The 21,226-nt window shown below is 39.2% G+C and overlaps 1 protein-coding gene across 1 annotated transcript in view; it reads right to left on the bottom strand.

The window, feature by feature from the left end:
- Nucleotides 1–16,417, bottom strand: part of CUNH16orf46 (chromosome unknown C16orf46 homolog) — a 37,520-nt gene extending 21,103 nt beyond the window's left edge. The window contains exons 1-3 of the mRNA XM_020992704.2: nucleotides 15,443–16,417; nucleotides 4,123–4,194; nucleotides 3,338–3,576 (exon numbers count right to left, since the gene is read on the bottom strand). Of these exons, the coding sequence (XP_020848363.1) occupies nucleotides 3,338–3,550 (213 nt within the window). The 5' untranslated portion in view covers nucleotides 3,551–3,576; nucleotides 4,123–4,194; nucleotides 15,443–16,417. The remainder of the gene's footprint in view (nucleotides 1–3,337; nucleotides 3,577–4,122; nucleotides 4,195–15,442) is intronic.
- Nucleotides 16,418–21,226: the final 4,809 nt, after the last annotated feature.

Below are 21,226 nucleotides of genomic sequence, written 5' to 3'. Positions count from 1 at the left end.
CTTAAGGTAGACTCCCCTTGACTCAGTTTCCCCATTGTGCTATTTCCTTTATGAACAGGAAATTTCCCCACCAGATTAATCCTGAGCCTAGTTTTTTCATACAGTGTGAATAATGTGAAGCTTTGCTATGATACGACTCATGCTTGGAACCAAACAAACAGAGCTAAGGGAGTTTTTTTCCCCGTTATAAAAAACTATGTCCTTCCTTTTCCTTTCATAGCAAATTTCTATAATCAGGGCAGATGAACAGGAGAGTCTTGTAAGTATTCTACATCTATTAATTAATAGGTTGATACTGGAACATCTCTGAATTACTATAATAGGATGTAAGTAAGAAAAATCTTACAATTTATAAGACAAAGATACAATGTAAAAGTTTTCTAAATAAATGAATACTAAATTTTTAGAAAGCATCAGGATTAAACTGTTTTCTTTAAGATATATATGTGTAGGGGCAGCTAGGTAGCACATTGGATAGCGCACTGGTGCTGGAGTCAGGAGGACCCGAGTTCAAATCTGGCTTCAGACACATAACACTCACTAGCTGTGTGACACTGGGCAAGTCACTTAACCCCAATTGCCTCACACACACAAAAAAAGATATACATATTTTTTGCACATATATACAAATATATGTTATTGGCTTCCAAATATAACTAGTATGGAAATTCAGGCTTTGACAATATTTTAGTAATAAGTTCTCAAAACTGGATTAAAGATTTTACATATAAAATTGCACTGATAATTGTAAAGAAAGTGAAATTATTTTCCCATTTTAAAGTATCTGTCTGATAATCTTAAAAGATAGAATTCCTTTTACAAGTTAGACCATTCTGAATTTTTAGGGTTTAGGTAAAGATAAAAACAGCAATTGGTATATAAAAATTAAAATTCTCTAAAGTCTCAGGTGAATTATAGGTTTCTAATTTGATGTTCTTCTTATAGCTCTGTTGACAGGATTAACTCCATAAGGCTTGAACTGGTTTTTTAACCACATAAACTAGTTATTAGAAAACCAAATTTAAGAGACTGTACTAAATTGTATTAAGGCTTGCTACTGGCAGATTTTAGAATTACCTAGGAATCTCTACAAGTAATATGGAAGCAGGGAAGCAGAGCCCCCTTCAGAGCTGCCCTGAGAATGCAGCCTACTCCAGAAGCGACCAGACAACTACATGAGACACCTGGGACTCAGGATAAAATGTGCTGATTATACAGACATTGGGAGTAGGTTACTAGGATACAAGGAGATGATTTTATTTAATATTGATGATCATCACTGGCCTTTGTCTTTAGCCTTTTGTTTCATGGTATTTACGCTGAGTTTTCTTGGTGGCTTTGGTGACACGTAAATCTCCCCTTTCAAAATCAGTCCATTGTGAGCCCTTTAAAGTAGTTTAATCTGTAGACTCACTTACATAATTTTGATGATGATTTGGCTGATAGATAAGAGATCCATGGGGGGAGTAGGTTGGCTCCTCCCCCATGTATCAAAAGGGAAAATTGAGGGAACTGTGGGAATTGAGTAATCCACAATGACTCCATCTTGCAACTCAATTCTGGATATAGTTCAGTTCCCTTTCTATGCAATTATGGGTCTAGTCCAATTTCTGTCTTGTAAGAAATTTTTATTCAATTATGGGAATTGTAAGAAAACTTTATTGTATTGTTTGAACCTAGCCCTGCTTGGCTGGGAAGCTGGACAACCTCTACCTGTTGCTTAGATACTCTTAACTAAGGACCTAAGGTTATGCTGACCATAATCCCAGTCAGATTCGAAGACTGATGCAAGGAATTTTCTCACAATTATACATCTCAAACCATAAGTCTTATCTGAAAACTGGCCCTGTACTGGTCAATTATTGTTTCCTTGTTCCTTTGACTGAATACAGACACTTGGGTGTGTGTATGTGGGGAAACCTCTTCTAATTTCAGTGAATTATACCTGTTCACTCTCCCCCTCCCAGCTTGGAAAGCCCCTAATCTTGTATCCCTATTCATCTTCTGTTTTCTTTTAATGCATAAAAATCTGTCTCCTCCTGTATTTGGGGTCCAAGGCCAAGCTGAGGAGGCTTGGTGCTGATTAGTTATGCAATTGGCATGCATGTATTAATGAAGTGATATGCTCAGAATTCCAAACCTTTGTTTTCTCAGTTATTTCTGATTTCACCCACCATACCAACTTCAATCCTTTATTAACAGTAGCTGTGTAAATCTTACTTAACCTTACTGAGTGCCCTGTACATATAACAAACAGTGTTCCAAATACTCATTGTCATTATCAATAAGCATTTGTTTATTGTGGGCATACCAAAAAAAATCCTCCCCCTATACAACTGACGATCTCAGTACTCTCATGTCTCCATGCTAATGGAAGAGAAAGCAGGTGCCATGAAATCCAACATGAGACCTAGAAATTTCCTTCACATACAAACTCTTATTAGAGGTGCCACCTTCCCATCTGGGCTATTTCCACTTTCAATGCTTTCTTTGTCTACTCCACAACAATAAAAAGGCCCTCAATGTGCCAGTATACACAACAGTTAATAGACACTAGGAAGGAAAGAGCTAATGCAAAAAGAAGCCCAAGCATATGGGCTGATGGGGGAGTCCCACAACTTCCCTAAAATTAACTCAGAAAGTCCTGTTTTGATCTATTACAAACAAGAACCAGGAGAGATTTACAAGTTCCCAGTTCTTTTAGAGGCGTCTCAAAAGGCCCACACTGAATCAGTGTTGCTGAAAACCATCTGAAAGATGACATCAATCCCTTCCTTCAAGGTCCAACTTAGGTGCCTTCAGGAACAGATGTCTTGGAACCAGGCCACCCTTATCCATGTCCCCACCCTCACCAATTCATGGGAGCTGGCCCCTGCATGGAATAAGGGTCCCTCATATCTCCATGTCTCAAAGGCCTTCCAAAAGTGTGCTATCATACTTCAAAACAGGCTTATGGGAAAAAATACCAGTGAACTCTAGCTACTCTGCTCTCTAGAGGAAATATAAGCAAGCAGTAAAGTGATCCCCAAAACGAGGAGCACAAGGAAGAAGGTTCGAGATGCACGTATTAACTACCTACCCCTTATTAACACAGTGTAAACGCTCTGAAAAAGGGGTAACTCCATAGAGAAAAGTTTCTATTCCTGTTTGCAAGCAATTTTGTGGAAACTGAGCAAGTACTTAATCTCTTTGTTCCCACAGTTAATTCTAACTTTAATATATTTATTTTAAAGCTATGGTAAAATATTTCAAGATCTGAGAAAGAATTATCAAACATTCAAGAGATATACTTTTGAGAAATGTCAGGTGATAGTTTAACACTTAAAACAGAACTCACTGCTTCTTCCCATCCAGTGCTAATAAAAAACTCCTTGGATCTTATATTTTGCTCTTGCTCAAGTATATTGTCACTTATATTAAGAAGACAATAAACATGATTTTTTTCTCTTTCTTCATCTGGATTAGTACATTTGAGTTGGCTTTCTTCTGTCTTGTTAATTTCATTTCCATTTGATGAATCCATTTTATTTTTTTGACAGAAATTTATCATGGTTTCAATTTCTTAAAGCTTTTAGCCTGCAATTTGAAAAACAGAACAAGTTTAATGTTTAGCATTCAATATAGCTCCAAAATATCATGTACTTGAGATATAGACTAAACACCAACTCCAGAAAATGGATACAATGCCAAATACTAAACCAGAGGGTGGTATTACAAAGACAAATTCAATTTTGCTTAAAGACACGGCCCCTTGTCATACTTGGCAGTTCAGTACTGAAGATACTTCTGAAAGTATCGTATATATACAGATAGAGTGTATATACATATACACATACACATATTAGCAGTTATACTCAATATTAGTTGGGACAGAAAATACAGTTCAGACTAATAAGTTCTTCCCTTTCTCCTGTCCCCATCAGTCACCTAAACCTAACCAGTAGCAAAAACGGTCTAGAAAGACACTACCAAGAAATTTTCCATTTCTAGTTTAGGTACTAAGGCAAACCATCTGGTCAACCCTTTTTATAGTCTAGGACATGTGATCAAACCAATAATTATCTTACACTTGTAAGTTTTAGCCAGAATTTTAATCATAAAAGAGAAAGCATTTTGTTTTACCTTGGATAGTTCAAATACGTTCAGCAGCACTTAAATCTTTTCACATGGGACAGCCATGGAGATGAATGAAATCTGAAAAGGATATATCACAGTTACAAGAGGACTAAAGAACAAGAGGCAACTGTTTTCATTGTAAAATGGGAAGTGATAAAAACCCAAGTAGGCACCCTGGAGCATAAACTGTTGGAGCCTCCCAGATTGAGGAAAGTAGGTATACTCAGCTCTCATTGTCCAATGGAACCTAAGAACCTCACCGACAGCTTTTCAACACTAAAGAATCTAAATCACAGCACTTTAGCACGGACATTGACTTAAAAAAAAAATAAAAGCAGGGGGATCTGAAGTTCCTAAAGGCAAGTTTAAAGACAGTATGATAAAAAGAACACTGAACTAAATAATTCACAATCCTTTTGAATATTAGAACTACTTTTCAGCATGAAACAGTCAGATTCCCTTCTCCCATGACAGCAATATATTGAGAAAAGAAATTTTTGAAAAGCAACTTTGAATTAATGATACTGTCACAAAAACTCACATTTTATTAATCACAATTCTATATACATTTAATAGTTACATTTAAAATAATATTTGAAAATAGTAATATGTGCAACATTTTATTCATCTAATTTATAGAACATATTATATGTATTTATGGATTTGCATATGGATTCATAGACTATTTAAAATAACTCTGGGTTTCAAGTTGGAAAGCAATGTATGAGGGTTCTGGAGATCTGGTAGAGCCTCAATTTCCTCATTTGAAAAATTGAAATTATACTTTCACTGCCTATCCCCTAGGGTTGTTATATGGAAAGTACTTTGTAAAATGCTACTATCATGAATGTGGTTTCACCTAACATGTAGTCCAACGGAAGAGGAGGAAAACGGTTTAAGTTTGCAAAGCATTTTACATATAACGTCATTTGATTCTCATAACAACTCTGTGAGGTGAGTGAACCCTGACTCCAAGTCCAGCACTCTATTGTATCATACTCTCTCAGTAACCACATTAAAAAAAAAACTAAAATATAGTAAATATTGAAAAGGGCATTAAGCAATTCTAATTACTAATCTTGGTCCTAGAGAATATAAAACAAAACAGACTCCTCTTCTTGATACAGTGATAACGTGTTATATATTGTCAGATATGGTATTTCACAGGTAAACACACAGATAATACCACTTGTGGGGCAGGAGAACATAGGAGGGCTCCTAACACTAACAGGCGTTCTAGCACAGGTTCACTTTTGATCCGGTCAGACAGGAAGACAGATTTGGAGAGGTTAAATAAGCTTACTTTATTCTAGTCTAGTCTTCTCAAAAGAGTTTCCTGGTAATGAGAACACCAACTCCTACAGCATTCCCTAATCACACTTATCCTAGGGGCAGGTGAGAATAGGAGTACAACTTCAAGATCCCCTAAACCTTGATGGGGGCTAATCAAGACAGGTACATACATTCCTCTATGTGTTACCCAAATCACAAAATGGGTCCCCCCACTCACTGACCAGTGCCCACTTGCTTTATAGGGCAACAGACAAAGAAGGCATCTTGCCAACATTAAGCTCACAGGTTAACTTTAGCAATATTGTCATGAGCTAGCACAGCACAGGCATACTTTATGTCATCCCTATATCTCACCACACAAGTGTGGAGATGTTTTCAACCATAATTTGTGGGAAATATTATCTAGGATCCTAGAACTATTATCTAAAAAGGAATAACAAAATACTCCTGACATACACTAAAATTCACTTTACTTACACTCCACCCCTCCATCCTGGCCTTTATAATCAAACAGGTAATGCTTGGCCCTTACAATCTATGCAGGTCATACTTTTAGGAGTCCTTGAGCCAAGAAACTAATGCATAACATTCACAATCCATAACAACAATATAAACTGCAACAATATACAATAACATGCTAAAATAACAACAATATGGATTACAGCAACATGAACATTATGTTGGGTATCATAGGTATACAAATACAGCATATCACTAGAGTGGCCACATGGACTCAAACATACAAGAAAGTTATTTGCCTTTTCCCCCTGAAATAAGTATGGCCACAAGGCCTAAAACAGAATATAACACACAGTATAACATAGCATATATCTCTCCCCGTTATACATTCTTCGGGACCCAGGATCTTTGGGAGTAAGTAGCCAGTTCCTCCTCCCTTAGGTACTGTCCAGCATACTGCTTATACATATCAGGGGGTTCTCTTAACACAGCACAATCCACTCCTGGGCCACAACAGGTTACAATCCCCTCAAAGCAGAGGGTTCAATACTCTTCCTGAAAGTCCTCTTGGGGCACATCCTTCTCCTCCCTCAGGCTCGCACTCTGCTATTGCAGGCTCCCACCTGATGCCCCTGGGCGCTCAAAAGTGAGCCCAAAAGTCCAAGTCCGGTCATTGTCATTAGTTGTTTTTGCTTAATTCAATCAAACAATCAACAAGCATTTATTAAGCACCTACTATGTATAAAACATGGTGTTAGGCACTGGAAATACAGGAACAAATGTGAAACATTTCCTGTTGTCAAGGAGTTTATATTCTAGTCAACATATAACATATACAAATAAAATACATAAAAAACAGACAATGGATGATCAGAGCTGGGGGAAACGTCACTAGCCACCAGGGGGTTCAGGAAAGGCTCCATGCAGATAGCGGTGCTCGAGCTAGGCCTTGAAGGAAACAAGGCATTCTAACAGGCAAGTTGAGGCAAGTGTGTGGACAAAGAAAATGGAACAGCATGTGTAAGGAACAGCAAGAAAGTCAATCTGGCTAGACCAAAAGTGCATTAGTAAAGTGAGGTAATATATTTGATCCCAGAGGCAATAAGAAACCATCAAACCCTATTAAGTAGAAGGGTGACATGGTCATACCTATGCCTTAGGAAAATCATTTTGATAGCTGTGCAGAGCTATTAAATGGACTGGAGAAAATGAATTAACAAAGAGTTCTTTAAATAGTAGCAATGGTAAAATATTACTAATCTTATCCATTAGTTTGGGATTTACACTAAAGATTTTCCCTCATATATAATTGAAAGTAGTACAATGGAATACCATTGAGGAACAGTAAGAAGGCCAGTCTGACTGGATCATAAAGTGCATGAAGGGAAATAATGTCTACTAGAGCTGAAAAATAGCTTAGAACCAAGTTGAAAAGGTCTTCAAATATTTAAATATCAAATAATTGCTTTTCTTTATTACAAGGGAAGGTTAAATTTGGGCATAGGCATGGAGAAGCCAAGAATCACTGTGATATGAAAACAAAGGCATCAGTTCCTCAAGTGATAAATGCTCAAAGGATATAAACAAGCAGTTTTTCCTAGGGAGAAAATCCAAGCTATCAAATATCCATATGAAAAAAAACCTCCAAAAATCACTAATCAATAAAATGCAAAAGCAAGTGGTGGGGCAGCTAGGTGGTGCAGTGGATAAAGCACTGACCATGGAGTCAAGAGGACCCCCACCTGCCCCCCCCAGGAAAAAAAAGCAGATTCCACCTCACTTTCAGACTGGCAAATGTGACAATAAAAGGAGAATGACAAGTGTTGGAGGGGCTGTAGGAAAACAGACATTGATGCACTCTTCAGAACTCTGAATTGGTCCAGCTATTCTAGAAAGTAATTTGAAACTATGCACAAAAAGTTACTTAACTGTGCACATGCCCTTTAACTCAGCAATACTATTCCTAGGTCTATAGCCCAAAGAGATCAAAGAAAGAGGAAAAGGACCCATGTGTACAAAAATACTTACAGCAGCTCTTTTTATGGTAGAAAGAAGCTAGAAACTAAGGGGATGTTCATTAACAGGGGCATGGTCGAACAAATTATGGTATATGAATGTAAACAAATATTGTTGTGCTATAGGAAATTATGTAAGCCAGGAATGTCAAACTCAAATAGAAATAGGGGCCATTATCCATACATAAAGATCCTTGTGGGCTGCATATTGACTTATGTTTTAAAATGTAATGTTACTTGCTGCGTGAAGTGAGCAGAACCAAGAAGACTCTGTACACAATAACAGCCATGTTATGCAATGACTAATATTGTTAAACTGAACCCTTCTCAGTATTACAAGGATCTAAGACATCTCCATAGGCCTAGGGATGGAAAATGCTGTCCACATCCAAAGAAAGAACTATGGAAGTCGAATCGCTCTCACTTATTTTTACCTTCTGTTGAGTTTGGTTTCATCTTTCTGATGGTTCCTCCTATTGGTTTTAATTTTTACTTACAACTTCACTAATGTGAAAATATGTTTCATGGGTATGCAAATGTAAAGTCTAAATCAGATTGTGCGCCGTCTTGGGGAGGGTGGGGGGAGGAAGAGGGAGAAAAATTTTCAACTCAAAAGCATATGGAAGTGATTGTTGATAAATCAAAATAAATTAATAAAATTTAAAAAATGTAATGTTACTTATGTTTTATTATATTTATTTATTTTGTTAAATATTTCCCAATTACATTTTAATATGGTTTGGGCTGTGAGTTTGACCCCTCTGATGCAAAGGGCAGTTTCAGAGAAAAAGTGAGAAGACTTGTATGAATTGATGCAAAGTAAAATAAGCAGAAGTCAAGAGAAAAATTTATACAGTAATATCACTGTAAAGACAAATCTGAAAGACTTAAGAACTCTGATTAACACAATGATCAAACACAATTCCAAGGAACCAGTGATGAACCATGCTTACCTACCTCCTAAAAGTGATAGACCCAGGGTAAAACGAGACATATATATTTTGGACACAGCCAGTTTGGAAATTTGTTTTGCTTACTGATGTGTACATTTTAAGGGTTTTTTTTTCTTTTTCCTTTTTTTTCCCTCCTCAAGGTGGCAGGAGGGAGTAGAAGGGAGAGAAAACAGATTTTTGCTCATTGAAAAAATTTTGATTTTAAAAACATAGGCATCAATAAAACTTACTTTAAGTGATGAATCAGGAAAACTATTCCAACAGCAATCTGGAGGATGGACTAGGAGGGAAAGAGACTGAAAATAAGGAAACCATCTGTAAGGTTGTTGCAGACTTCCAGGAATAAGGAAATGAGGACCTGGCCTATAGTGGTGGCAGTGAGATTGAGAAGAAAAGAGTGACTCTGAAAAACATTTGCAGAATGAATCAAATGGACTTGGGGGCAGTTTCAATAAAATGGATGAAGCAGAGGAAAAGTCAAAATATAATTCTAAAGTATCTATACTAGGAAAATGATGGCTTCACTGACAGTCACTTTGAACAGTTGAGAATGGGGACTATGCTATTAGGAAGTGGAGATTAGGAGAATGATGATTTTGGTTTTAAACGTATTAAGCTTGAGGTCACAGCAAATAAGATAATACGAAAATATAACTAGAAATCCTAAGATTATTACCTTGGCTAAGAATACAACGTCAGAAGTACCTTGTACATGATAGGCATTACTGAATTAATGAATGACTTTTGCCCTTTGAATTAAAAAGGAAAAATGCTGATGGAGAACATAGGGCCTATATAATTTCAAGTTGGAGAAAAATTCACTAGCAAGAGTTCACTGAATCTGAAGTTCCAAAGTGAGGAAAAAGCACAAGTGATTCTCAAGCCCTGATGTCCCATACCCATTGTGTACCAGTTAAGTCAGATACGAATTCTTTTTCCATTTGTATCATATCACAGGTTAATCTTCACATAATGTAGTAAGAACAGAAGCTCTGGATCTGAAGTGAGAACACCTGTATTTGAAATTCAGGTCTGAGTTGTTATTAACATCTGGCATTGGGTTAGTACAGGGGTGGGAAGCCTGGAACCTCATACTCCGTAGCCCTCTAGGTCCTCAAGTGCAGCCCTTTGACTGAATCCAAACTTCACAGAACAAATCCCCTTAATAAAAGGATCCTTTTATAAATAAATCCTTTTATTAAGGGGATTTGTTCTGTGAAGTTTGGATTCAAAGTTTAGAAACAGCAACAATAAGAATTGGGTCTTAGTTCCAACTTCTAGCACGGCCTGAAGCCTGCAGTTGAATAACCAGGGAAGAAATCCTAGACCTACAGTTCTGTCACTCTGAAACAGCACAGCTTTCCAGCTAGCTGACAGTGGTCAAATCCAACAGCAGTCTAGTGAAACTCCAAACAGACATGACCACAGGCTTATTGCTCAGACTCAAACCCATGATGGTACTTGCAGAACTCAAACCAAAGGAACCGTGATCAGACTTTGCCCTGGATCAGACTGCTTGGGCAACACTGAAAGCTTACAGGTCCTCAGCCTGAATTGTCCCTGAAATCCTGGAATAACAGAGCACTCAACACTCCAAGAAAGCAGCAGCAGGACCAGTCCAAACATAATCTCTAGAAGTATATAGAGATTGGCCCTAGCATAAAGTCTGAAGGCTTGTTTGTTTATTCATTCTTGCAACCATTCTCCTTGGGGGAGTTTTCCTGGGAGAACTTTGGCTTACACTTTGAAAGGGAACATAGAAGCTGGGTAACTAGTGGAATCTTTTGGTAAAGGTGGGTATAGTTTAGGTAGTGATGGGGTATGGGCCCAAGCTGAGGCCATTGCCCCTCACTCCAAAAACAATTTGGGTCCCATTTGTCTACGGGTCCCAGAAAATCCTTAAACTTCTTTTGAACTCACTTATCTGGTCAAGCAAGTTCATCAAAACTGAAACTCTTCCATGGTCAAATCTTTTTTCCCTCTCTAGGCTTTAGTTTCCTCATCTATGAAGTGAACCTCTAATGTCTTTTCTAGTTCCAGTGTCCTACAATTCTAGCCCAGAGTGGGGAACCTGTAGCTTCAAGGCCACATGTGACCCTCTAGATCCTCAAGTGCAGCCCTTTGACTAAATCCAAATTTCCCAGAACAAATCAAATCCCTTTAATAAAAGAATTTGTTCTGTAAAACTTGGACTCCATCAAAAAGCCGCACCCAAAGACCAAGAAGGCCACAGGTTCCCCACCTATTCTAGCCCTTAACCACTGAATGGGCATTGCCTCAGACAAACTGAGACCTTGGAAAGACCTTAGTTTAAAAAGGCCAAGGTGTCCCACTACATCCTGGGCCATGCCAGTCATCTTGACTTACGTCTTACCACTGTACTACAATGACTCTGGAGGACTAAGGCTGATGACTTTGTGCAGCTCTGCCTCACTTAAATCACTAACAAGTCAAGACATAATCCTGGAGGTGTCATTGATCCTCTTCTAGAATGAAAGACCAATAACAACATTCTAAAATTCTATGAAATTTCAGAAGGAAGGGAAAATGTGGCATTAAGAAAGTAAGGAAGATGAGAAATCAGCCTGGAAAGGTAGGCTGGAACCAGAGATGGTTTTATCCTAGAAACAATTCATGAGCAAGGGGGAAGTAATATGGTCATATTTGTGCTTTAGAAAATTTATTTTGGCAATTATGTGGAGAATAGAGATGGGAGAGACTGAAATCCAAAACTCCAATTAGTAAAGCAATCCAGATGAGAGGTCTTTAGTATTTTGCTAGCCACATGACAAGAAGATGGACATGAGGGTGTTGTGAAGGTATGATCAACAAAAAATTGGCAATTGGTTGAATGGAGGGAGGGGTGAAAAAGACAAGAGTTGAGGATGACTGAGATTACAAACCTAGCTAACTGGAAAGATGGTGGTGTCCTCAACAGAAATAAGGAATCTTAAAGGCGGGGTAAATTTTAGAGGAAACACCATGAGTTCTGTTTTTGATAAGCTGAATTTGAGATATCTTTGGAACAGCTAGGTAGAGATATCTAGCAAGTAGCTGGCAATATAAGATTAAATTCAGTAATAGCATCATTTCATCAGAGTTGCCACAGGCAACTGTGTACAGGATGAATTATAGGGAGAAGAGGGATGTTGTTCACAAATAAGATAAATAGTCCAGTCAGTCACCAAGAATTGTTTAAGCACCTCTTACGTGTCAGCTGCTATGCAAAGCTCAGGAGATACAAAGGCAAAAGATAGTTCCTGATCTCAAAGAATTCAGTCCAGTGGAAGAGACAACATGCAAACTATGTCATCTACATTTTCATCCAAGTCCTTTTGAAAAGCACAGGTGAAGTAAGAAGCAAGGTCAGGGGAAACTGACACATTAACCAATACCCTTCTGACTGTTCAACCTTCTATGAATCCACCTATCTATCATATGGCCCATAGCCCTACATCTTTAGCTCCAATACTATTAGTTAGAAGGTTATCATCCTATGGAATCCAAAGCTTAGAAAGGTTAAGTACACCAAGATACTGAGCTATGGTAGCAAATGGCCTGTTGTAATCAACATTTATAATGTCGATATTACATCCGTGACTGAAGAAAATAACACCTTAAAAAATAAACTAACCCAAATGGCAAAAGAGACCCAAAAAGCCAATGAAGAGAAAAATGCCTTAAAAAGCAGAATTGGCCAAATACAAAAGGAGGTCCAAAAGCTCCCTGAAGAAAATAATTCTTTAAAAATTAGAATGGAGCAACTGGAAGCTAATGACTCTATGGGAAATCAAGAAATTATAAAATAAAACCAAAAGAATGAAAAAAATAGAAGACAATGTGAAATATCTCACTGGAAAAACAACTGACCTAGAAAATAGATCCAAAAGAGATAATTTAAAAGTTATTGGACTATCTGAAAGCCATGATCAAAAAAAGAGCCTAGATATCATCTTTCAAGAAGTTATCAAGAAAAACTGTCCTGATATTCTCAAACCAGAGGGCAAAACAGAAATTGAAAGAACCTACTGATCACTTCCTGAAAGAGATCCCAAAAGGAGAACTCCTAGGAATATTATAGCGAAATTACAGAGTTCCCAGGTCAATGAGAAAAGATTGCAAGCCGGCAGAGAGAAATAATTCAAGTATTGTGGAAACACAATCAGAATAACAGAAGATTTAGCAGCTTCTACGTTAAGTGATCAGAGGGCTTGGAATATGATATTCTAGAGGTCAAAGGAGCTAGGATTAAAACCAAGAAACACCTACCCAGAAAAACTGAGTATAATCCTTCAGGGGGGAAAATGGACATTCAATGAAATAGAGGACTTACAAGCATTCTTGATGAAAAGACCAGAGCTGAATAGAAAATTTTACATTCAAATACAAGACTCAAAAGAAGCATGAAAAGGTAAACATGAAAGAGAACTCATAAGGGATTTATTAAAGTTGAATTGTTTATATTCCTAAATGGAAAGATAATGTTTGTAGCTAATGAGACCTTTCTCAGTATTAAGTTGGAGGGAATATGTATACACACATATATATGTGTACGTTATGTATACATATATATATGTGTGTATGTATGTGTGTGTGTATATATATGTGTATATATATATATACATATATATACACATATATATACAGGGCACAGGGTGAGTTGAAGACGAAGGGTTGATATCTGGAGAATAAAATTAAGGGGTGAGAGGATTGTACTGGGAGAAAGAGAAAGGGAGAGGTAAAATGGGGTAAATTATCTCACATAAAAGAAGCAAGAAAAAACTTTCACAATGGAGGGGAAGAAGTGAGAGGGAATGAGTGAATCTTACTCTCATCAGATTTGGCTTAAGGGGGGAATAACATATAAACTCAATTGGGTATGGACATCTATCTTACCCTACAGGAAAATAGGTGGAAAGAGGATAAGGGGGGTGGGGTTATAGAAGGGAGGGCAGATTGGAGGTGGAGTAATCAGAAGCAACACTTTTGAGGAGGGATAGAGTAAAAGGAGAGAATAGAATAAATGGGAGAGTGGGATAGGATGGAGGGAAATAAAGTTAGTCTTTCACAACATGACTATTATGGATGTGTTTTGCCTGACTACACACGTATAACCCGTATACAATTGCTTGCTCTCTCAGTGAGGGTTGGTGGGGAGGGAGGGAGAGAATTTGGAACTCACAAGTTTTTAAAACTAATGTTAAAAATAATTTTTACATGCAACTGGGAAACAAGATATACAGACAAGGGGGTATAGAAATTTATTCTGCCCTACAGGAAAAATAGAAGGGGAATGGGATAAGAGAAGTGGGGGAGGGTGATAGAAGAGAGGTCAGATTGTGGGAAGGGGTATGCAGAATGCACACAGTTTTGGGGTGGGGGGAGAGAGATGGGGAGAAAAATTGGAACTCAAAATCTTGTGGAAGTGAATGTTGAAAACTAAAAATAATTTTTAAATGTCTTCCTAAATATCCCCCCAAAATATTGTCTGTGAATGTATTATATGTATATATATATGTATATATAATATAGTCTTGATATTTTAAGACGTGAAACCTTACAAACTGACAGATGAATCCTAACTATGTATGGTGACATACCATTCTCTCAGTACCTCTGTATATACTACATAATGTTAGTATATAATGTTGCCCTCTATCAGATTCTTTGGTCTCCATAGTTTTATGCTTATTTTCCTGGCACCATAGATACTAGGCTAAGGCCTGGGTTATAATCTTGCCCAAGACAATCCATATGGTCACAAAATTTATGCCCATCTACCCAGTTCACTAAGTGGCCCTGAGGCTTAAATGAAACAACGTATGTAAAGTGCTTCTGCAAACTTTATAGTGCTATAGAAATGTCAGTTACTGCTATTATTATTCTCCAATTATATTGTAAGCTCCTTGGAGGGGAGGGACCTGTCATATTTCTTTTGTATCTCACAGCACACCACATAGTAGGGCCCCAGTTTCTGCACCTGTAAAACGAAGGGGTTGCCCAGATCATCCCTAAGGTCCCTTCCATTTCTAAATCTATAATCCTAGTATCCTAGGTGCAACTGGGACCCAATGGACATCTTCTCCATAGCTGAAGGTCCTGGTCCCCGCTATCCTTTTTGCAAGTGTCTTGAACGATGCTTGCTCGTCGTGCCTGCTACTCCCCACTCCGACCCATCCTCACTCCCTCCCATCCCTCCTTGTTTGCCTTTCCCTCGACTGGTGCCCTCAACAACCGACCCCGCCATTACCCTTCCCTTCTCGAGGTCATACGGCCTCTCTTCTAGTAGAAAGAGCGCTGCTTTTGGAATTTGAAGACCTGAGTTCAAATTCCCGGTATTTGTGTGACCCTGGACAAGTTACTTAATCTCTCTGGGCCTCAGTTTCCTCATCTGTAAAATGAGAGAGTTGGTTTGAAGGGCCCCCGAGGTCCCTTCTGGCTCCAAATAAAAGAACAACAGCCTCCCCTTCCCCCCCCCAAAGGGCTCTGGCCCAAGCCCCTCCCTGTCCCGCCTCCTTTCCTTGCCCCTTCCTCTTTGCGCAATGGCTCCGCCCACCTTCCCCTCCCCTCTCAGCCACATCTCCGCCTGCGCGCGCAGGGTCCTACCTTTCGTCCTTCTTTAGCCCCAGCCTGGGTGAGCCACCTCGGGCCGGGGCTTGGCCTCTCGCTTCCCGCCCCGGGAGTGGGGGGGCGGGAAAACCGCCAACACCGCCTCACAGCCACATGGGAGGCTGTTTCAAACCAAGTTGGGCGAGGTGGGGTGGGGCCTGGCTGGCCGAGACAGAACTAGAAGCCCTGGGCTGGCCGGCCGCTAATCCGCTGAAGCTATGGGTGGAGGCAGCCGTTGCCCTGGGTTACCGGCCACGCGGAGAGGCTCGGCGGAGGTGGACTGAGAAAGTGATGTTTGACAAAATCGGTTTCTCGCGAGAAGATCGGCGCGGGGTCGAGGAGCGGAGAGAGGCCTTAGCAGTAACAGGCGCGTGATGGGCCGTTTGGGCATTTGAGGGTTGAGGAGCTACTGAGCTGAAGAGAGCTGGGAGGCACCGCTACCTCGCAACAGACCCTGGGGGGCAAGAGGCCCGTCATTGCCCCGCCCGGGCCTCCGGGTAACGGGGTGTAGGGCCCCTGTCGGTGTCCGAAGCGAGCCCGGACCCGGACCCTGCCCCCGGTTGCTGTGGGAGGCTCCGCCCGAAACGGGGCTTGGTCCGGATGCGGGGTCGGGGGACCCGGGCCTTGCGGAGGGGCGGCCTCGCGTTCTGGCCGCCCTTTTGGGCCCGCGGTCGATGCAGCAGCAGGAAGGTATTGAACCCTCTCTTTGTGCAAGCTCGGCGCCGGGGACAGAGATTTTAAAAAACAAAACAAAAACCGACGCAGCCTCTGCTGTCACGGAGCTTCCATTCCGTTAGTGGAACCCGAACAAGTCCACAGACGGATGCCTCAGAGAGTGTGATGTAGGCAAAGGATGCACTTGAGCTTCCGAGCTGAAACCTCAGCCTGGAAATCCCGAGAGTGGGACTGTGGCTTGTTGGCGTTTGTATGCAGAGTCCTTAACGGGTTTACTAAATTAGTTGTCCATTTGTGGTGCAGTGGGAAGTGCTGCACGTGACTGAGGACCTGTGTGACCTTGGGCACGTCACGATTTCTTGGTCAGTTTTCTCAAACGTAAAATGAAGGGGTTGGATTAGATAACCTCTAAGGTCCTTACCACCACAGTGGGCCTATAGAAGTGGATGCTGTGTGCTTAATATAAATTTTTTATTGATTTAAAGTTCATTGAAATTTAAGGTTAGGAATTCAACTTCAATTAGGTTTTTCTTTTGAAGTAATAAAACATTTCTATGCCACTAAAGTTTATAAAGTGCTTTCCTCACAACAACTCTGTGAGGTAGACAGTACAGGTATTATTATCTTCATTTTACACATGAGGAAACAGGTCAGTGAAATGACTTGCCCAGCCAGGTTTACACAACTACTAAGTGTGGCAGCTATAACCTTGTCCCAATCGGTAATCCTGTGCTTTCAGTCTTGACTCTAGTTAATTTCAACCAGATACTGTCTGCTCTTGGATGACATCTCCCCCTTGTCCTACTTCACCCCTTGCCAATCCTATACCACTCAAATTCTTTCCTACTCCAGAACCACTGAATCTCATTAGAGGAAGTCACCTAATCCGATCAGTTCCACAACTTCAACTGGGCAATTGATGGAACCTGACAAGCCTTTTATTCTTTTCTGATCAATTATCTAAATTAGTGCTGTTTTATCCATAGGGAATAATTTGGAATGGGGAGATAATTCAATCTTGCATATTTATTTCCCATATTTAGTGACAATTGTCTCTCTTAAGTGGGTGTTTTTTTTGTGGTAACCAATCAGCATCCACCCTGGAAAAGGGAAACGAAAACTTCAAAATAAAACTTGTCTCCAAATGAGATTTATTGAAGGTTTATCCTCTACTGCAGACAGGTATCAAGAGGCTCCTGAAAGTTTTGGGGTCTGGGGTAAGAGGTGGTCATTCATGAGCTTGCTTAGGGAGAGAGCCATCAATGTGGCTTTCCATTTCTTTATATGGAACAAGTCCCATCTCTTTATATGTCTGATGTTTCACCAGTTTTCTTGACTTGCAGGGCAGTAAACTGATGGGGAAGAAAGGTATTACCTTGGTACCCTGATGTATGCATTTGAATCCTTGAGTGTTTTTCATTAGTTGAGTAGGCAAAGGAGGGAAAAAGGAAGTGGAGAAATCTATACATCTCATAGCTAACTAAATTTATTGGCCTGTTCTCATAGAGATGAGGACCTGCTCTCAGGGTCTTCACTAGACTCACAGCCCAAGAGCTTACTCTTCTGCACCAGTGAGTCATGGGCTCATAAGAAGCCTTAAAGAAATAAAAGTGCCATAAAGTTTATTCAAGGTTTGAATCTCTAATTTAACTTCTAAATCTCCTGAGCCAGGGTCTAAATAAATACTGAAGTGTAGTGAACAGATTGATTTTACTAAAGACCTTGTCATATATTGAAATCTTTACCTATGAGAAAGCTGATAGTAACTGAAGCTTACTTGCCCCAACTTTGCTCAGAAAAGTTAGGCCATATTTTATGTACATCTTCATCTTTCTGGTTCTATACTTCAAAACTTCTTAGAGAACTAGCATGGTGTCATGGAAAGAATGCTGCACCTGGAGTCAGAGAAAGTTGGGTTGTGGTTTGAACCACACTTTTGACATCACCTTCTTGTATGACCATGGGACTAGTTCACTTAACAGCCCAGCTTTAATTTTCTCATTGTAAAATAAGGATAAGATACCTGGTACCTTGAAGAGTAGTCAGGAGTGTACTAAATTAGATGGTCTATGTAAATCATTTACAGGCCTTAAAATGGTATATAAATTAGTTATTAATCTAAGCCTCATTTTCCTCATTGTAAAAAAGGAATAATGATATAAGTACTTAACGTGGCTGTTGTAAGGAGCAAATTAGATAACATATAAAGAGCTTTGCACCTTAAAGATTATATAAACATCACCTATTTTTATATCTTTACTTATTCTTTTCTCTGGTATCAGAAGAGGAAGACTCTTACCCTTGCTGAGGCTAATCTGGCTTCTTATGCTCTTGACCCATCCATTCTCGTTTTCTGGATGGATAATCCACATTTGACTTCTTTGATGTTGTTTCCTGTTCTTCTGTTTTGTCTTTCCTCTTTGGTCTTTATTGCTAGTTTACCTATCCATCTCTGTTACATCCTGAACTTAGTTCCCCAAGATTCAATCCCAATCCCTCTTTTTTTTAATCTCTATATTGTCTCCTCTTGGTGACCTTTTGTTTCTAGGGGATCTCTATTGTCATCTCTATGCATATAACCCCCAAAACTAGTACTCATCTTTAATACTCCATTACCCCATCTCTATTTGTTGGTATCATTTGGAAATCTGGCCACCGTGTCACACACATAGCATGTTCTAGTTATAATTCAAGTTTCTAGCTGCTGAAAGGGTACAAGTGCTAACCATCAGTGCATTCAAAATTTTGATTCTCTAAGACAAAGCCCTGTTGTCCAGCTGATAGTGTGCTATGCTTACTTCTGTACTCTACATTCTAGTCAAACTGAAATGCATGTTCTCTAATAGCAAGGATAATTTCATTTTTGTTTTTTAATACCTATTACCCACAATAGGTATTAGAATAAATGTTTAATTGGCTACTTGCTGTTCTCAGAATTCAATACGCCACATACAGCTGTTTTCATTCCTTTATGCCTAGAGTGCCCTTTTGGTCTCATTTCTGCTTTTGACAATCATCTTCTTGTAAGGATGAATCAGTTTAGAATCAGTTAATGAGCCACCTACACAGATTCTCCTTAATCCTCAAGTTGATAACATAGTCTCTCTTCTCAGTTTCCTAGAACTTAGTTTGTCCCATTATTCCTACCTTCTTATATTTGCCTTTAGTCATGTAGAAGTAGACGCAGAAAAGTTGCAGAGAAGCGGATTTATTTCAGCTCAATGTAAGGAAAAGTTTTTTAAAAATTAAAGGTATCCAAAAGTGAAATGGACTGCCTTTGGAAGCAGTGATCTCCCCTCACAAGAGGTCTTCAACAAAGGCAGCGTGGCACTTGCTGAGGATGTTATAGAGGGGATTTTTGTTTAGATAAGAGTAGACCTAGGTGGCCTGAGGTCCCTTCCAGCTCTGAAATTCTGTAGGTAATGCCAAGTAAAAACTACAAAAGTAAAATAGATAACCAATCTTGAGTGCTGTGAACTCCTTACTTTGTTCCTGGTGGGCTTAAAGGTTTCCTAAATACATTGAATTGAACATAGAAGAGTCCTTAAAGTTTACTCAATCCATTGCATTTAAATAATGCCCTAATTCCTGTGACAGGGACCTCATTTCATAAGGTAGGCCTCCCATTCCATTTTTAGGAAGTTCCAAGGAAAGAAAACACAGAGGACTTTACCCACAATTTCTAAATGCCCAGCTACAAGTCTTTAGAGTAGAAGTTACTTATGTCTTGGTTCCTAAAGAGTGTGGGTACTGAAGTTCTTTACCAAATATAAGGAGAAAACATTAGCATAAATAATTCTAATTCTCCACTGCCTTGAACAAATTTGAAAGGCTTTCAGTTTACAGTATGCCTGAAAACTCCAACACTAGGGGGAGGTAGTACCAGGCTTAAATTCCACATTCCAGAAGCAGAGTTGCTGTCTTGTTGCTCTTAACTCCACGATTTACTCTCCAAAGGAGGGAGGATAGAAGTAGTCAAGGAGCATATAGCTTTTAAGGGTGACAAGACATTCGTTATTAAGCTTCTACCCTGGCATGACTTGAATTTGGAGGTCCATTGGTATACACAACATAAGCAGTTAATGTATTTCTCACCAACCAGTCTAATTTTTATGCCAGTCACTTAAAAATATTCACATCCTTCCTCTAAAGAATCTTAATAAAGAAAAAAGTTAAGCAAAATTCAATTTAATATACAACATAAAGAAAACAAGTGCATGGTAATCTGAGTAAGAGATATTTTATCATGTTCTCTGGAACCAAGATTGATCATTACATTTAATTTGAATTCAGATGTATTAGACTTTTTTTTTTCCATTTAAATTAATGTAGTCAAGGGGCAGCTAAGTGGGGCAGTGGATAGAGCACTGGCCCTGGAGTCAAGAGGACCTGAGTTCCAATTCCACCTCAGACACATAACATTTAACTAGCTGTGTGACTCTGGGCAAGTCACTTAACCCCAGTTACCTCACCAAGAAAAAAAATGTAGTCAATGTATATTTTTTCTCCTAGTTCTGCTCTTTGTATTAGTTCATCTAAGTTTTCCTGTTTCCCTGAACTCATTTTAACAAACTGTTGCTTCTGTCAGTATACTAATATTCCATTGCATTCATATAAATCGTAGTTTGTTCTGCTATTACCCAATTTAGGGGTATCCCTTTGTTTCCATGTTATTTTATTTATGCTACTATTAATATTTTGATATCTAGGGGAACTTTTTTGTGTTTGACCTCCATGGCTTAGGGAGAGCTCTTTGAGAAGTAGCATTTAAGTTGGCTTTTACAGATTTAAGAGGAATTCAAGAAGCAAAGTGGGAAAGGGGAAGGGTATTCCAGGCATAGGAATGGTGTGAGCAAACCTGCCCTTATACTAGAATAGGCTCTTATCCCCTCTTGTCTTATCAATAACCCTAGGACTGTTGTAATAGCCTACCTAGTCTCCTTTTTTTAAATTTCCCAATCTGGCTTTCATAACATTGCTAAATAATCTTCAGAAAGAGGTTTAACGACATCATTCTCCTGCTCAGAAAACTTCAGGGATTTCAGACTGCTTATTGGATAAAATACAAGTTCCTTGGCCTGGCATTTTTAAGCGTTCCATAATCTG

The sequence above is a fragment of the Phascolarctos cinereus genome, unplaced genomic scaffold, assembly GCF_003287225.1.
Source record: "Phascolarctos cinereus isolate Bilbo 61053 unplaced genomic scaffold, phaCin_HiC Scaffold_2;HRSCAF=192, whole genome shotgun sequence".
NCBI lineage: Eukaryota > Metazoa > Chordata > Mammalia > Diprotodontia > Phascolarctidae > Phascolarctos > Phascolarctos cinereus.
The sequence above is the reverse complement of the archived record's forward strand: the minus strand, read 5'-3'. Positions and strand labels throughout refer to the sequence as shown.